This window comes from Salmo trutta, chromosome 5 (assembly GCF_901001165.1).
Source record: "Salmo trutta chromosome 5, fSalTru1.1, whole genome shotgun sequence".
Lineage (NCBI taxonomy): Eukaryota > Metazoa > Chordata > Actinopteri > Salmoniformes > Salmonidae > Salmo > Salmo trutta.
The window spans coordinates 28,547,870-28,564,868 of NC_042961.1; the positions used below are offsets into that span (position 1 = coordinate 28,547,870).

General features: G+C 41.5%; 1 protein-coding gene across 4 annotated transcripts in view; it reads right to left on the reverse strand.

Annotated features, from left to right (window-relative positions):
* The window catches only part of mypn (myopalladin), a 46,386-nt gene that overhangs the window by 22,796 nt on the left and 6,591 nt on the right, over nucleotides 1-16,999 (reverse strand). For 3 of the 4 annotated variants that reach the window (XM_029753242.1, XM_029753244.1, XM_029753241.1), the window contains exons 3-7: nucleotides 9,737-9,912; nucleotides 9,497-9,548; nucleotides 3,279-3,441; nucleotides 2,961-3,200; nucleotides 2,689-2,781 (exon numbers count right to left, since the gene is read on the reverse strand). In XM_029753242.1, coding sequence (XP_029609102.1) covers nucleotides 2,689-2,781; nucleotides 2,961-3,200; nucleotides 3,279-3,441; nucleotides 9,497-9,548; nucleotides 9,737-9,912 — 724 coding nt within the window. The remainder of the gene's footprint in view (nucleotides 1-2,688; nucleotides 2,782-2,960; nucleotides 3,201-3,278; nucleotides 3,442-9,496; nucleotides 9,549-9,736; nucleotides 9,913-16,999) is intronic. The other variant, XM_029753243.1, reaches the window with a different exon arrangement.

Genomic DNA, 16,999 nt, shown 5'->3' on the forward strand with positions numbered 1-16,999 from the left:
TATTCAATCAATAACTATTCAACCCCTTTGTTATGGCAACCCTAAATACGTTCAGGAGTAAAAATTTGCTTAACAAGTCAGATAATAAGTTGCATGGATTCACTCTGTGTGCAATACTTTTTGAATGACTACCTAGCTATATTCTGTTCTCAACAAGGCACTAAAGTAACACTTAAAAAAATGTAGGAAACCATTCACTTTTTGTCCTGAATACAAAGTGTTATGTTTGGAGCAAATCCAATACAACACATTACTGAATACCACTCTCTATATTTTGAAGCATAGTGGGGCTGCATCATGTTATTGGTATGCTTGTAATCGTTAAGGACTCTGGAGTTTTTCCAGGATAAAAAATAAATGGAATGGAGCTAAGCACAGGCAAAATCCTAGAGGAAAACCTGGTTCAGTCTGCTTTCCACCAGACACTGGGAGATGAATTCACCTTTCAGCAGTACAATAACCTAAAACACAAGGACAAATCTACATTTGAGTTGCTTACCAAGAAGACAGTGACTGTTCCTGAGTGGCCGACTTAAATCTATGGCAAGACCTGAAAATGGTTGTCTGACAATGATCAACAACCAATTTGACAAAGCTTGAAGAGCTTTTTTTCTGTGGCCGACGTGAGTAAGTAATTTAAGCATGTTACCCCTCGCAAGGCTGCCAGCCCAGACGGCATCCCTAGACGCGTCCTCAGAGCATGCGCAGACCAGCTGGCTGGAGTGTTTACGGACATATTCAATCTCTCCCTATTCCAGTCTGCTGTCCCCACCTGCTTCAAGATGTCCACCATTGTTCCTGTACCAAAGAAAGCAAAGGTAACTGACTATCGCCTCGTAGCACTCACTTCTGTCATCATGAAGTGCTTTGAGAGGCTTGTTAAGGATCATATAACCTCTACCTTACCTGACATCCTAGACCCACTTCAATTTGCTTACCGCCCCAATAGATCCACAGACGATGCAATCGCCATCGCATTGCACACTGCCCTATCCCATCTGGACAAGAGGAATACCTATGTAAGAATGCTGTTCATTGACTATAGCTCAGCATTCAACATCATATTACCCTCCAAGCTCATCATTAAGCTCGGGGCCCTGGGTCTTGATCCCGCCCTGTGCAACTGGGTCCTGGACTTCCTGATTGGCCGCCCCCAGATGGTGAAGGTGGGAAACAACACCTCCACTTCGCTGATCCTCAACACAGGGGCCCCACAAGGGTGCGTGCTCAGCCCCCTCTTGTACTCCCTGTTCACCCATGACTGCGTGGCCACGCCTCCAACTCAATCATCATGTTTGCAGATGACAGAACAGTAGTAGGCCTGATTACCAACAATGACGAGACAGTCTACAGGGAGAAGGTGAGGGCCCTGGGAGAGTGGTGCCAGGAAAATAACCTCTCACTCAACGTCAACAAAATAAATGAGCTGATTGTGGACTTCGGGAAACAGCAGAGGGAGCACTCCCATATCCATATCGACGGGACAGCAGTGGAGAAGGTGGAAAGCTTTAAGTTCCTCGCTGTACACATCAATGACGATCTGAAATGGTCCACCCACACAGACAGTGTGGTGAAGAAGGCACAATAGTGCCTCTTCAACCTCAGGAGGCTGAAGAAATTTGGCTTGGCCCCTAAAACCCTCACAAACTTGTCAGGCTGTATCACCAACTGGTACGGCAACTGCACCGCCCGCAACCGCAGGGGTCTCCAGAGGGAGGTGCGGTCTGCCCAATGCATCACCGGGGGCAAACTACCTGCCCTCCAGGACACCTACAGCACCCGGTGTCACAGGAAGGCCAAAAAGATCATCAAAGTCAACAACCACCCGAGCCATGGCCTGTTCACCACTCTACCATCCAGAAAGTACAGGTGCATCAAAGATGGGACTGAGAGACTGAAAAACAGCTTCTATATCAAGGCGATCAGGCTGTTAAATAGCCATCACTAGCCGGCTTCCACACGGTTACGCAACCCTGCACCTTAGAGGCTGCTGCCCTATATACATAGACTTGGAATCACTGGCCACTTTAATAATGGAGCGCTAGTCACTTTAATAATGTTTAAATAATATTTACGTACTGCTTGACTCATCTCATTCGTATATACTGTATTCTATTCAACTGCATTTTAGTCAATGCCACTCCGACATTGCTCGATCTAATACTTATATATATCTTAATTCCATTCTTTTATTTATAGATTTGTGTGTATTGTTGTGAATTGTTAGATACTACTGTACTGTTGGAGCTAGGAAAACAAGTATTTAACTACACCCGCAATTACATCTTCTAAATATGTGTATGTGACCAATAAAATTTGATTCGATTTTTTGAAAACAATTATTATATGCAAATATTGTACAATCCAGGAGTGGAAATCTCAAAGAGACTTACCCAGAAAGACTCACAGCTGTAATCACTGTCAAAGGTGCTGCTACAAAGTAAATGTCTGAAAACATTTTTTCACTTTGTAATTGTCGGATATTGTTTGTAGATGAGTGAGAAAATACATATATTTAATCAATTTTGAATTCAGGATCTAACACAACAAAATGTGGAATAAGTCAAGGGTTATGAATACTTTCTGAAGTCACTGTATATAAGATAATATCATATTTTTTTGCTTGATGGTGATTGTACATACTGTATCTACTAATTATTAATAGTATGGATAATATTAGTAGGGTACCTTTGTGAAAACAGGGGCAGCGATGATCGGCCTCCCGTCTAGACCTTGAGGATAGACGTCTAGACCTAGGTTATAGCTGTCACCGTTTAGGTTCTAAAAAAAAAAAGGATTCCATCATTTAAGTAACCAAACACAAATATACATTATTGTTAAGTACTTGAATAAAGATTGCTGAGTAGAAAGGAAAGTTAGACATATTTCAGATATCTGGAATTTCTATTTCTATGTTTGCAGTATATTCAGCAGCCAGAGGGTTTTCAGCAGAACATTACCTCAGATAGAGTCGTCTGCATGGGAGCCACCTGGGCAGGCAGTGTAGAGGAAACCACCTGGGTTAGCGGTAGTGCCGTGGTAGTGACTGTCTTTGTCTGTAATGTTGTGGACGTCACTGGGACAGGTGACAGTGTTGGCAGGGACGGTGTTGATACCTCCTGTGCCAGTACTGGCACTATGTCCACAGGTGGTAGATCTAGAGTACAGACTAACTGGACAGGTAACGGTGCTGACGTCTCCTGGGCAGGGGACAATGTAAACGTCACCTGGGTGAGTGTTGCTGTCACCTACGTAACAGGAAGGACAGTAGTAGTTACCTTGACAGGTACAGATGAAGTGACTACCTGGCAAGATGGCAGTGAGGTGGCCTCCTGTGGATGTTCTTTAGTACAGATGGGTGTGTCTTCCTCACAAACAGACACAGCACAGACCACTGAATGTAAAGATGGAGCAGTCGGTTGAGCTGAGGTCCTCTGCAGCCTTTAGGTTTACAGGGGAAACAGGATACATTGTAACTAACCAGGTCACACTGGGCTAGAATTATTTTTACAGTGTTGAAGTTACATACAGTGCCTTCAGAAAGTATTCATACCCCATGACTTATTCCACATTTTGTTTTGTTACAGCCTGAATTCCAAATAAATTACACATAATGACAAAGTGAAGACATGTTTTTAGAAATGTTTACAAATGTATTGAAAATGAAAGAAATAACTCATTTATATAACTATTCATCACAACCCTAAGTCAATACTAGAAGCAACAACTACAGCGGTGATTCTTCCTAGAAGCAACAATTACAGCGGTGATTCTTTCTGGGTAAGTCTGTAAGAGCTTTCCACACCCACATTGTGCAACATTGGCCATTGTTATTTAAAAAATTCTTCAAGCTCTGTCAAATTGGTTGTTGATCATTGCCATTTTCAGGTCTTGCCATAGATTTTCAAGTAGGCTTAAATCAAAACTGTAACTCGGCCACTCAGGAACACTCGTGGGCTCCTGAGTGGTGCAACGGTCTAAGGCACTGCATTTCAGTGCTAGAGGTGTCACTACAGACCCTGGTTTGATTCCAGGCTGTATCATTACCGGCCGTGATTGGGAGTCCCAAAGGGTGGCGCACAATTGGCCCAGCATCATCCGGGTTAGGGTTTGGCCGGGGTAGGCCGTCATTGTAAATAAGTATTTGTTCTTAACAGACTTGCCTAGTTAAATAAAGGTTAAATAAAAAAAATACAAAAATGGTTTTGAACCAGGTTCTCCTCTAGGATTTTGCCTGAGCTTAGCTCCATTCCGTTTATTTTTTATCCTGAAAAACTCCCCAGTCCTTAACGATTACAAGCATACCAATAACATGATGCAGCCACCACTATGCTTGAAAATATGGAGTGTGGTACTTAGTAATGTGTTGTATTGGATTTGTCCCAAATATAACACTTTGTATTCAGGACAAAAAGTGAATTGCACTGCCAGGTTTCTTGCAGTTTTACTTTAGTGCCTTGTTGCAAACAGGATGCATTTGTATTCTGTACAGGCTTCCATCTTTTCTCTTTGTCAATAGGTTAGTATTGTAGAGTAACTACAATGTTGTTGATCCATCTTCAGTTTTCTCCTATCACAGCCATTAAACTCTTTAACTGTTGTAAAGTCACTATTGGCCTCATGGTGAAATCCCTGAGTGGTATCCTTCCTCTCCGGCAACTGAGTTAGGAGGGACGCCTGTATCTTCGTAGTGACTGGGTGTATTTACACACCATCCAAAGTGTAATTAATAACTTCACTATGCTCAAATAGATAGCCACGGTCTGCTTTTTTTTACCCATCTACCAATAGGTGCCCTTTGCGAGGCATTAAAAAACCTTCCTGGTCTTTGTGGTTGAATATATGTTTGAGATTCACTGCTCGACTAAGGGTACTTACAGATAATTGTATGTGTCGGGGTACAAAGTTGAGGTAGTCATTCAAAAATCATGTTAAACACTATTATTGCACACAGAGTGAGTCCATGTGACTATTATTGCACACAGAGTGAGTCCATGCAACTTATTATGTGACTTGTTAAGCACATTTTTAGACCTGAAATTATTTAGGCTTGCCAAAACAAAGGGCTTGAATACTTATTGACTCTCGACATTTCAGCTTTTAATTTAAAAAAAAGGCCACTATCGGCATATCTATTTATTATGTCCATCGAAATGTTACCTATTAAAATCAGATTCAACAATAATATCAAGGGGATAGAAATCCAGGGTTTAAAAACAAAAGTGTCATTGTACGCTGATGATTAATGTTTTCTTTTAAATCCACAGTTTTGATCCCTCCATAGCCTCATAGAGGATCTAGATAATTTTTTGGACCTCTCTGGATTACAACCAAATTATGATTAGTGTACTATATTACGTATTGGATCACAATTTGTAATTTATTTTACATTACCGTGTAGTTTACCAATAAAATGGTCTGACGGTGAAGTGGATATACACGGTATTTATATCCCGAAAGAAAGAAATTATCTCACTACAATACATTTTAATAGAAAGTTAGCAAAACTAGATAAGAGCTAGCCACCATGGAAAGGAAAATACCTGTCTATTTGTGGAAAAATCACCCTTATTAACTCTTTAGTCATATCCCAGTTTACCGATTTGCTTATGACCCTGCCTACAACTAACAACTTGTTTTTTAAATTATATGAGCAAAAGATATTCCATTTTATTTGGAACGTCAAGACCTCTCACTAAAGCCGTCAGTCATACAAAATCAATACTTAAATCCAAACTAGTTCTCTAGCAGATTAGCAAGAATGGCTCACCCATTCTATTTTTAAAATAAGCCATATAAAGTTGGTTGCAATTTCAGTTTAATCCACCAGAAAAGACAGAAAAAATATTACAAAAAATATTATGGTTAAACTCAAATATACTAATTGATAAAAAAACAGAATTATTATATATTTTTTTATGATATACTCTTTGTAAATAATATCATAAATAGGACTGGTGAGGTTATTTCACACACTCAGCAAACAAAGAAGTGTCCTCTCATGGTCAACTGCATTTATTTTCAGCAAACTTAACATGTGTAAATATTTGTATGAACACAACAAGATTCAACAACTGAGACATAAACTGAACAAGTTCCACAGACATGTGACTAACAGAAATTGAATAATGTGTCCCTGAACAAAAGGGGGTCAAAATTAAAAGTAACAGTTAGTATCTGGTGTGGCCACCAGCTGCATTAAGTACTGCAGTGCATTTCCTCCTCATGGACTGCACCAGATTTGCCAGTTCTTGCTGTGAGATGTTACCCCACTCTTCCACCAAGGCACCTGCAAGTTCCCGGACATTTCTGGGGGAATGGCCCTAGCCCTAGCCCTCACCCTCCAATCCAACAGGTCCCAGATGTGCTCAATGGAATTGAGACCCGGGCTCTTCGCTGGCAATGGCAGAACACTGACATTCCTGTCTTGCAGGAAATCACGCACAGAATGAGCAGTATGGCTGGTGGCATTGTCATGCTGGAGGGTCATGTCAGGATGAGCCTGCAGGAAGGGTACAACATGAGGGAGGAGGATGTCTTCCCTGTAATGCACAGTGTTGAGATTGCCTGCAATGACAACAAGCTCAGCCCGATGATGCTGTGACACACCGCCCCAGACCATGACGGGACCCTCCACCTCCAAATCGATCCCGCTCCAGAGTACAGGCCCCAGTGTAACGCTCATTCCTTCGACGATAAACGCGAATCCGACCATCACCCCTGGTGAGATAAAACTGTGACTCGTCAGTGAAGAGCACTTTTTGGGTCTGGTGAGGATCTTCCTTACAACAGGGCTACAAGCCCTCAGTCCAACCTCTCTCAGCCTATTGCGGACAGTCTGAGCACTGATGGAGGGATGGTGCTTTCCTGGTGGAACTCGGGCAGTTGTTGTTGCCATCCTGTACCTGTCCCGCAGGTGTGATGTTTGGATGTGCAGGTGTTGTTACACGTGGTCGGCCACTGCGAGGACGATCAGCTGTCCATCCTGTCTCCCTATAGCACTGTCTTAGGCGTCTCACAGTACGGACATTGCAATTTATTGCCCTGGCCACATCTGCAGTCCTCATGCTTTCTTGCAGCATGCCTAAGGCACGTTCACGCAGATGAGCAGGGACCCTGGGCATCTTTCTATTGGTGTTTTTCAGAGTCAGTAGAAAGGCCTCTTTAGTGTCCTAAGTTTTCATAACTGTGACCTTATTTGTTTACCGTCTGCAAGGTGTTAGTGCCTTAACGACCGTTCCACAGGTGCATGTTCATTAATTGTTTATGATTCATTGAACAAGCACGGGAAACAGTGTTTAAACCTTTTAAAATGAAGATCTGTGAAGTTATTTGGATTTTTATGAATTATCTTTGCAAGACAGGGTCCTGAAAAAGGGACATTTCTTTTTTTGCTGAGTTTATATGGAAATGTCTGCTCTATCCAAAATTACAACCAACTACTTGCAGCATTACTGCAAAAATGGAAGAGGCAAGTGGAAGGGGGAGAAAGTAAGGAACTTGTCTGTTGGCCCAGCATTAAAGACCAAAATTGGTTAAAATAAAAATGTAAAGCAGTTTTATTTATGCAGCAAAAAATTGACAGCTGTGCCATCCAGATTGCAAAATAGTTGGAAGAGATTTTCGATTTACCGATTCTATGGGACATGGTTTACGAACTGATACACAAATTGACGCTGTGATTCAAAACATAGTTTTTCAATTTCAATTATTATACAAAATTCTTGCAACCAATAGAATGTTATATACATTGCTTTCGGAAAGTATTCAGACCCTTTGACTTTTTCCACATTTTGTCAAGTTACAACCTTGTTCTAAAATTGATTAAAACATTTTTTTTTATCAATCTACACACAATACCCAATAATAACATAGGAATATTTTTTTTCAATGTTTGCCAATTTATTAAAAATAAAAAACTGAAATATCACATTTACAAAAGTATTCAGACCCTTTACTAAGTACTTTGTTGAAGCACCTTTGGCAGCGATTACAGCCTTGAGTCTTCTTGGGTATGACGCTACAAGCTTGCAACACCTGTATTTAGGGGGTTTATTCCATTCTTCTCTGCAGATCCTCTCAAGCACTCAGGTTGGATGAGGAGCGTTGCCGCACAGCTATTTTCAGGTCTCTCCAAAGATGTTCCATCGGGTTCAGGTCAGGGCTCTGGCTCTGCTACTCAAGGACATTCAGAAACTTGTCCCAAAGCCATTCCTGCGTTGTCTTAACTTTGTGTTTAGGGTCATTGTCCTGTTGGAAGATGAACATTTGCCCCAGTCTGAAGTCCTGAGCGCTATGAAGCAGGTTTTCATCAAGGATCTCTCTGTACTTTGCTCTGTTCATCTATGCCTTGATCCTGACTAGTCTGCCAGACCCTGACGCTGAAAAACATCCCCACAGCATGATGCTGCCACCACCATGATTCGCCATAGGGATGGTGCCAGGTTTCCTCCAGACGTGACGCTTGGCATTCAGGCCAAAGAGTTCAATCTTGGTTTCATCAGACCAGAGAATATTGTTGGTCTTAGAGTCTTTAGGTGCCTTTTGGCAAACTCCAAAAATGCTGCAGAGATGGTTGTCCTTCTGGAATGTTCTCCCATCTCCACAGAGGAACTCTAGATCAAAGTCAGAGTGACCATCGGGTTCTTGGCCCTTCTCCCCCAATTGCTCAGTTCGGCCAGGCGGTCAGCTCTAGGTAGAGTCTTGGTGGTTCCAAACTTCTTCCATTTAACAATGGAGGCCACTGTGTTCTTGCAGACCTTCAATGCTGCAGACATTTTTTGGTACCCTTCCCCAGATCTGTGCCTCGACGCAATCCTGTCTCGGAGCTCTACGGACAATTCCTTCAACCTCATGGTTTTTGCTCTGACATGCACTGTTAACTGTGAGACCTTATATAGACAGGTGTGTGCCTTTCCAAATCATGTCCAATCAATTGAATTTACCACAGGTGGACTCCAATTAAGTTGTAAAAACATCTCAAGGATGATCAATGGAAACAGGATTCACCTGAGCTCAATTTCCAGTCTCATAGCAAAGGATCTGAATACTTTTGTAAATCTGTTTTCGCTTTGTCATTATGGGGTATTGTGTGTAGAATGATGAAGATTTTTTTTTATTTAATGTATTTTAGAAAAAGGATGTAACGTAACAAAATGTGGAAAAAGGGGAAGGGGTCTGAATACTTTCCGAATGCACTGTAGGTGGGAGGGGTTGAGGGGAGCTGAAGGGTGGGACTAAAAACAAACAAAAGATAACTAATGTAAAATATAATAGCCCATTATGGGCTATTGTGTGTGTAGGCCAGTTACCAAAAAAAATCGCAATTTAATCAATTTTAAATTCAAGCTGTTACACAACAAAATGTGGAAAAAAGTCAAGGGGTATGAATACTTTCTGAAGGCACTATATGTTGAAGTATTTGAATCTTGCTTTCACTGCCGCAATTAAATGTTTTCCAATTCTATTTTGAGTAGCGGAAGAGTAGTGTACTCACTGTGCTACATGTTCAAAATGTTGTTCCCCCTCCGAATCTGTAGAGGAGGCGCCTGTAAAACACATAAAAGAGAGTGATGTAGAGCTCAACAGTAGGGATGATCTTAGTATGATTGTCTATATTAATATGTTTTAATTGAAAATTAAACATTTGAACCAGAAGAGATACAAATTAATTACATCAGCATTACATCTTTATGTGACGGGTCACTTGACTTGAAGGTCAAAACTCAACGCTCACCTTCGATGTAGATTTCTGCAGATGTCGAGTCTGTGCCGTAGAAGTTGGAAGCAAAGCAAGAGTACCGCCCCGTGTCTTCCTCGAATGCCTCGGCAATGATCAGAGAGTGCAACTCGCTGTTGTTGACGATCTGAATGTCAGGGCTGTTCTCCAGCTCCTTCCCCTCACAAAACCACCTGGAAAGCCACAAAATGCATATGCTTCTTTTAGTGTCATCATCACATTAGGGATAGAGCCCATTGAGCATAATCAGTCAAAAATAATCTAACCGTTTCAACTTTAAAATATAAATTGATGTTATATTTGAAAAAAAAAGAACAACTTTTCTGCGTTCGCAACCCTCCGACAGTCATAGCTCATTAGTGTACGTGGTGAGTGTCTTGACCCAGTGTGTATATCTGGCCAACTGCCAGTAAGTGTAGCCACAATCAGGTCTTGGGAAAAAGTTCTGGTGAGCTCTCTTTCACTTTAAAACAAGAAGCCACCACACCACAATGCCAAATGAGCACTTAGTTACCACTTACTATCTGGCAATATGGATTGATGTAAATTGAAAATGAGCAAAATTCTTAAGATAACAAATTGGCTACTGTTCCTGACTGTGACATTTCTACACCTGAACATATTTAGGCTTTCCATAACAAAAGGGTTGACTACTTATTGACTCAAGACATTTCAGCTTTTAATTTGTAATTAATTTGTAAACATTTCTAAAAACCTAATTCCACTTTGACATTATGGGGTATTGTGTGTTAGCAAGTGACGCAATATAATCTATTTAAATTCAGGCTAACACAATATTTTTTTTTTTAAGTCAAGGGGTGTGAATACTTTTTGAAGTACACCTCAAAAGATGTGATATAGAAAAGGTCTCGCTACTTTTAAATGTTTTACTTCAATATTCTGTCAGAGATGTTCAAGAGTGAATTTACATGAGGTTGTCTTTCATGCTAGGTGTAAAAACTGGCTACTAGTTCCAGTATGATATCAATGGAGTCCTCGACCTGCTAGAATGGAAAACATAAAGACACTCGTTTGATCAGAGAGATGATTTCAATTCAAGTCCATTTGGGGTTTGCCAAAAGCCCACTTGTGTTTTGCCAAAAGGCACCTAAAGGACTCTCAGACCATGAGAAACAAGATTCTCTGGTCTGATGAAACCAAGATTGAACTCTTTGGCCTGAATGCCAAGCGCCACATCTGGAGGAAACCTGGCACCATCCCTATGGTGAAGCATGGTGGTGGTAGTATCATGCTGTGAGGATGTTTTTCAGCTGCATGGACTGGGAAACTAGACAGGATCGAGGGAAAGAGGAACAGAGCAAAGTACAAAGAGATCCTGGTCCAGAGCCAACCACAGGAGTATTCAGGAGCCCGCTTTCAATGACTGTAGACAACCTGCTGCTGCCGCTCTGCTAATCGTTAGATGCGGGAAGGAGAGGAGGTATGGTGCACACATGGGTAACTGGGGTGTCTTGCCTTGATAGGGTAACTGATTTTAAAAAACTGCATAATAAATAAATGTGGCTAGTCAATTGTGTGAGTCAGGGGCTGGGCCCAAGCCCATAGGGAGCCCAATAGGGGAAAACAGAAACAATAATTGTTTTATTTATTTATTTCGTTTTTTTATCCAACCACAGGAGCCCGCCCTCAATGTTGAAAATACACCAGAGAGCATAAGGCACTGCGTCTCAGTACTAGAGGCATCACTACAGACCCTGGTTCGATTCCACCCTGTATCACAACCGGCCGTGATTGGGAGTCCCATAGAGCGCCGCACAATTGGCCCAGAGTCATCCGGGTTAGGGTTTAGCCGAGGTAGGCCATCATTGTAAATAACAATTTGTTTTTCACTGACTTGCTTTGTTAAATAAATAAAAAATAAAGGAAACACCGACATAGTTTCTTAAAATGGTGTTTGGCCACCACAAGCTGCCAGAACAGCTTCAATGCACCTTGGCATAAATTCTACAAGTGGACCTAAACCATGCCAGGACAATACTTTGTAGAGCCACCTTTTGCAGTGATTACAGCTGCAAGTCTCTTGGGGTATGTCTCTACAAGCTTGGCACATCTAGCCACTGGGATTTTTGCCCATTCTTCAAGGCAAAACTGCTCCAGCTCCTTCAAGTTGGATGGGTTCTTCTGGTGTACAGCAATCTTAGTCATACCACAGACTCTCAATTGGATTGAGGTCTGGGCTTTGACTAGGCCATTCCAAGACATTTAATTGTTTCCCCTTAAACCCCTCAAGTGTTGCTTTAGCAGTATGCTTAGGGTCATTGTCCTGCTGGAAGGTGAACCTCCGTCCCAGTCTCAAATCTCTGGAAGACTGAAGCAGGTTTCCCTCAAGAATTTCCCTGTATTTAGTGGCATCCATCATTCCTTCAATTTTGACCAGTTTCCCAGTCCCTGCCAATGAAAAACATCCCCACAGCATGATGCTGCCACCACCATGCTTCACTGTGGGGATGGTGTCCTAGAGGTGATGAAAGGTGTTGGGTTTGCGCCAGACATGGTGTTTTCCTTGATGGCCAAAAAGCTCAATTTTAGTCTCATCTAACCAGAGTACCTTCTTCCATATGTTTGGGGAGTCTCCCACATGCCTTTTGGCGAACACCAAACGTGTTGGCTTATTTTTTTCTTTAAGCAATTGCTTTTTTCTGGCCACTCTTCCATAAAGCCCAGCTCTGTGGGGTGTTTGGCTTAAAGTGGTCCTATGGACAGATACTCCAATCTCCACTGTGGAGATTTGCAGCTCCTTCAGGGTTATCTTTGGTCTCTTTGTTGTCTCTCTGATTAATGGCCTCCTTGCCTAGTCTATGAGTTTTGGTGGGTGGCCCTCTCTTGGTAGGTTTGTTGTGGTGCCATATTCTTTACATTTTTTAATAATGGATTTAATGGTGCTCAGTGGGATGTTCAACATTTCAGATATTTTTTTATAACCCAACCCTGATCTGTACTTCTCCACAGCTTTGTCCCTGACCTGTTTGGAGAGCTCCTTGGTCTTCATGGTGCCACTTGCTTGGTGGTGCCACTTGCTTAGTGGTGTTGCAGACTCTAGGGCCTTTCAGAACAGGTGTATATATACTGAGATCATGTGACAGATCATGTGACACTTAGATTGCACACAGGTGGACTTTATTTAATTAATTATGTGACTTCTGGAGGTAATTGGTTGCACTAGATCTTATTTAGGGGCTTCATAAAAAGGGGGTGAATACATATCACGCACCACTTTTCCATTTTAATTTTTTTGAATTTTTTGAAACAAGTAATTTTTTTCACTTCACCAATTTGGACTATTTTGTGTATGTCCATTACATGAAATCCAAATAAAAATAAATTGAAATTACAGGGTGTAATGCAACAAAATAGGAAAAATGTCAGGGGGGATGAATACTTTTGCAAGGCACTGTATATTATACAATTTGTATCCCTTATTTACTCAAGTGTTTCTTTTATTTTAGCAGATACCAGTTGCCCACAGTTGAGAAGGCCCACAATTTGGCCAGCATGGGTGCCAAATATACAGCTTGTTGCTTTGTGGCCATAGACATAATCCATAGAAGAGTTTTAGAACCTCTTACCCTGGCAATTTGACTATTAAACTCATGGGTACACTAGCAATGGCTGCAAGGCCTGACTTGAATCGGAACTGCCATCTATGGATTATATTTCTATGGTTGCTTGCACTGTTTGCCTTTTTCAAATTTCAAAATACAATCGAGGGAAAAACGTACAGTTTGGAAGCAAATGCCTACTGCTGAAAAGAGAAGACTAATCTGTCTGTACCAACAATGGATGCCAGTCCTGACTTGAATCGGAACTGCCATCTATGGATTATATTTCTATGGTTGCTTGCACTGTTTGCCTTTTTCAAATTTCAAAATACAATCGAGGGAAAAACATACAGTTTGGAAGCAAATGCCTACTGCTGAAAAGAGAAGACTAATCTGTCTGTAGAACCAATAGACAAAAAATTCTCAACAACTCCCAATGTTTAGCAAAAAGCAGCACTGTTTTTCAAAGTAGTTCCTCTTGAGACTCATCCCAAACCATCTCAATTGGGTTGAGGTCGGGTGGTTGTGGATACCAGGTCATCTGATGCAGCACTCCATCCCTCTCCTTGGTTAAACAGCCCTTACACAGCCAGGAGGTGTGTTTTGGGTCATTGTCCTGTTGAAAAACAAATGATAGTCCCCAATGATCACCCAACCATAACCAAATTGAGATGGTTTTGGGTTGAGAAGGACCGCAGAGTGAAGAAAAAGCAGCCAACAAGTGCTCAGCATATGTGGGAACTCCTTCAAGACTGTTGAAAAAGTATTCCAGGTAAAACTGGTTGAGAGAATGCCAAGAGTGTGCAAAGCTGTCATCAAGGCAAAGGGTGGTTACTGTAATGGGAATTTGAATGTTTGTGCTTTTCTTTATAACTAATTGCTGTGTTCTATTTATATGCTGTTCTATAAACCAATTTCTGTGTTCATGCAAGTGGCTGACTGTACAAATCCTCACTATCAGTAGTTGCAATTTGGCAGTACGTCCAGACCGTGTTTTGAGAACGAATGACCGTGTTTTCAGAACAAACAAAAGATATCCCAGTTTCAAGGTCTCAGCTTAGAGAGGCGAAGCCTTGTTATTGGTCTGTTACATGTTATGAAACAGTATTGGTCGGTCACATGAATGAAACAAAACTGGAATGATTCATTAATTATGCTAAATCATGCAAATATAACTTGTCTGTGTATAGCCGTATAAAAGACAACTGCTGGGTCTGCCCAGGAGGAGCTCCTGATTGACATGTGTACTATGGTGCATTGAGTTGGTTGAAATATCTCCAGCCTGGTGACAATAAACAATGATTCATTTAAGATTGACATAATTAATGAATCATTACAGTTTTGTTTCATTCATGTGACCAACCAATACCGTTTCATAACATGTCTTCACTATTAATCTACAATGTAGAAAATAGTACAAATAAAGAAAACCCCTTGAATGAGTAGGTCTGTCCAAACGTTTGACTGGTACTGTATGTAGGGGACATCACTGGAAAAGCGTGCCATTTCTAATGAGTAAGGTTCTAATCTGAAAGTATGAGTAGTAGAGGAGAAGGCTAGTCCCTGCGTAGACTGCCTGGCTGCTGCACCTGTCAAGGCTATTTTCCCTCCAGACCGTAGCCCAGAGAGGAAAGACCCCCCCCCCCCCCCCCCCCACAGAGAGTCCCAAAGTTAGGAGTACTATGACTGTGTGTCCCAATCGAATACACACAATACTAAACATAGACTGAGAATAGACACAATACTATTCCCTGACACACCAGAGCTACTGAAACCATAGAAGGTGATACCGAGCACGCTTAATACTGAGAGAACATAACCACCACGTCAAGAACTAACGCAAGTTAACACACCAACTGACAGACAGCAAAGTTTATTTGCCACGTGCACAGGATACAACAGGTGTAAAACAGTACGGTGAAATTCTTTCCCAACAATGCAGTGATAATATTAATATAGATAAAATACAAAATAGAATAAAAAAAAAACACATTATATAAGTTGAAGAAACATGAGAATGCAAGTATATTCAGGTCAGTGCCAGTACCCTATTCAATGTGCAGTGGTACTGGAGTGGTTGAAGAAGGTTTATACATAAAAAGTGACTGGTAGTAGAATATACATATAAACAAGGCTGAAAAATGACAGGTAGCAGGAATATATAAATACTTATGGTAATATACTAATGGTAATATATACAGTACCAGTCAAAAGTTTGGACACACCTACTAATTTCAGGGTTTTTCCTTATTTTTACTATTTTCAACATTGTAGAATAATATTGAAGACATCAAAACTATGAAATAACACATATGGAATCATGTAGTAACCAAAAAAGTGTTAAACAAATATATTTTAAATTTGAGATTCTTCAAAGTAGCCACCCTTTGCCTTTATGACAGCTTTGCACACTCTTGGCATTCTCTCAACCAGCTTCATGAGGTAGTCACCTGGAATCCATTTGAATTAACAGGTGTGCCTTGTTCAAAGTTAAAATGTGCAATTTCTTTCCTTCTTAATGCTTTGAGCCAATCAGTTCTTTTGTGACAAGGTATTGTTGGTATACAGAAGATATTTGGTAAAATTTGGTAAAAGACCAAGTCAATATTATGGCATGAACAGCTCAAATAAGCAAAGAGAAACGACAGTCCATCCTTACTTTAAGACATGAAGGTCAATCAATACAGAAAATTTCAAGAACTTTGAAAGTTTCTTCAAGTGCAGTCTCAAAACCTATCAAGCGCTATGATGTAACAGGCTATCCATGAGGACTGCCACAGGAAAGGAAGACCCAGAGTTACCTCTGCTGCAGAGAATAAGTTCATTACAGTTACCATCCTCAGAAATTGCAGCCCAAATAAATGCTTCACAGAGTTCAAGTAACAGATACATCTCAACATCAAATTTTCAGAGGAGACTATGTGAATTAGGCCTTCATGGTTGAATCGCTGAAAAAAAAACACTACTAAAGGACACCAATAAGAAGAAGAGACTTGCTTGGGCCAAGAAACACAAGCAATGGACATTAGACCGGTGGAAATCTGTCCTTTGGTCTGATGAGTCCAAATGTGATTTTTTTGGTTCCAACCGTCATGTCTTTGTAAAACGCAGAGTAGGTGAATGGATGATCTCTGCATGTGTGGTTCCCACTGTGAAGCATGGAGTAGGAGGTGTGATGGTGTGGGGGTGCTTTGCTGGTGACACTGTCTGTGATTTATTTAGAATTCAAGGCACACTTAACCAGCATGGCTACCACAGCATTCAGCAGCGATATGCCATCCCACCTGGTTTGCGCTTAGTGGGACTATCATTTGCTTTTCAACAGGATAATGACCCAACACACCTTCAGGCTGTATAAGGGATATTTGACCAAGAAGGAGAGTGATGAAGTGCTGCATCAGATGACCTGGCCTCCACGACTGTGGTGGGACTGATCCCCGATGCCTCATCATCGTCGGTGATCAGTCCCACCACTGTCGTGTCGTCAGCAAACTTGATGATGGTGTCGGAATTCTGCGTGGCCACGCAGTCGTGGGTGAACAGGGGTACAGGGGGGGACTAAGCACACACCCTTGAGGGGCCCCGGTGTTGATGGTCAGCATGGCCGATGTGTTGTTGCCTACCCTCACTACCTGGGGCGGCCCTTCAGGAAGTCCAGGATCCAGTTGCAGAGGGAGGTGTTCAGTCCCAGGGCCCTGAG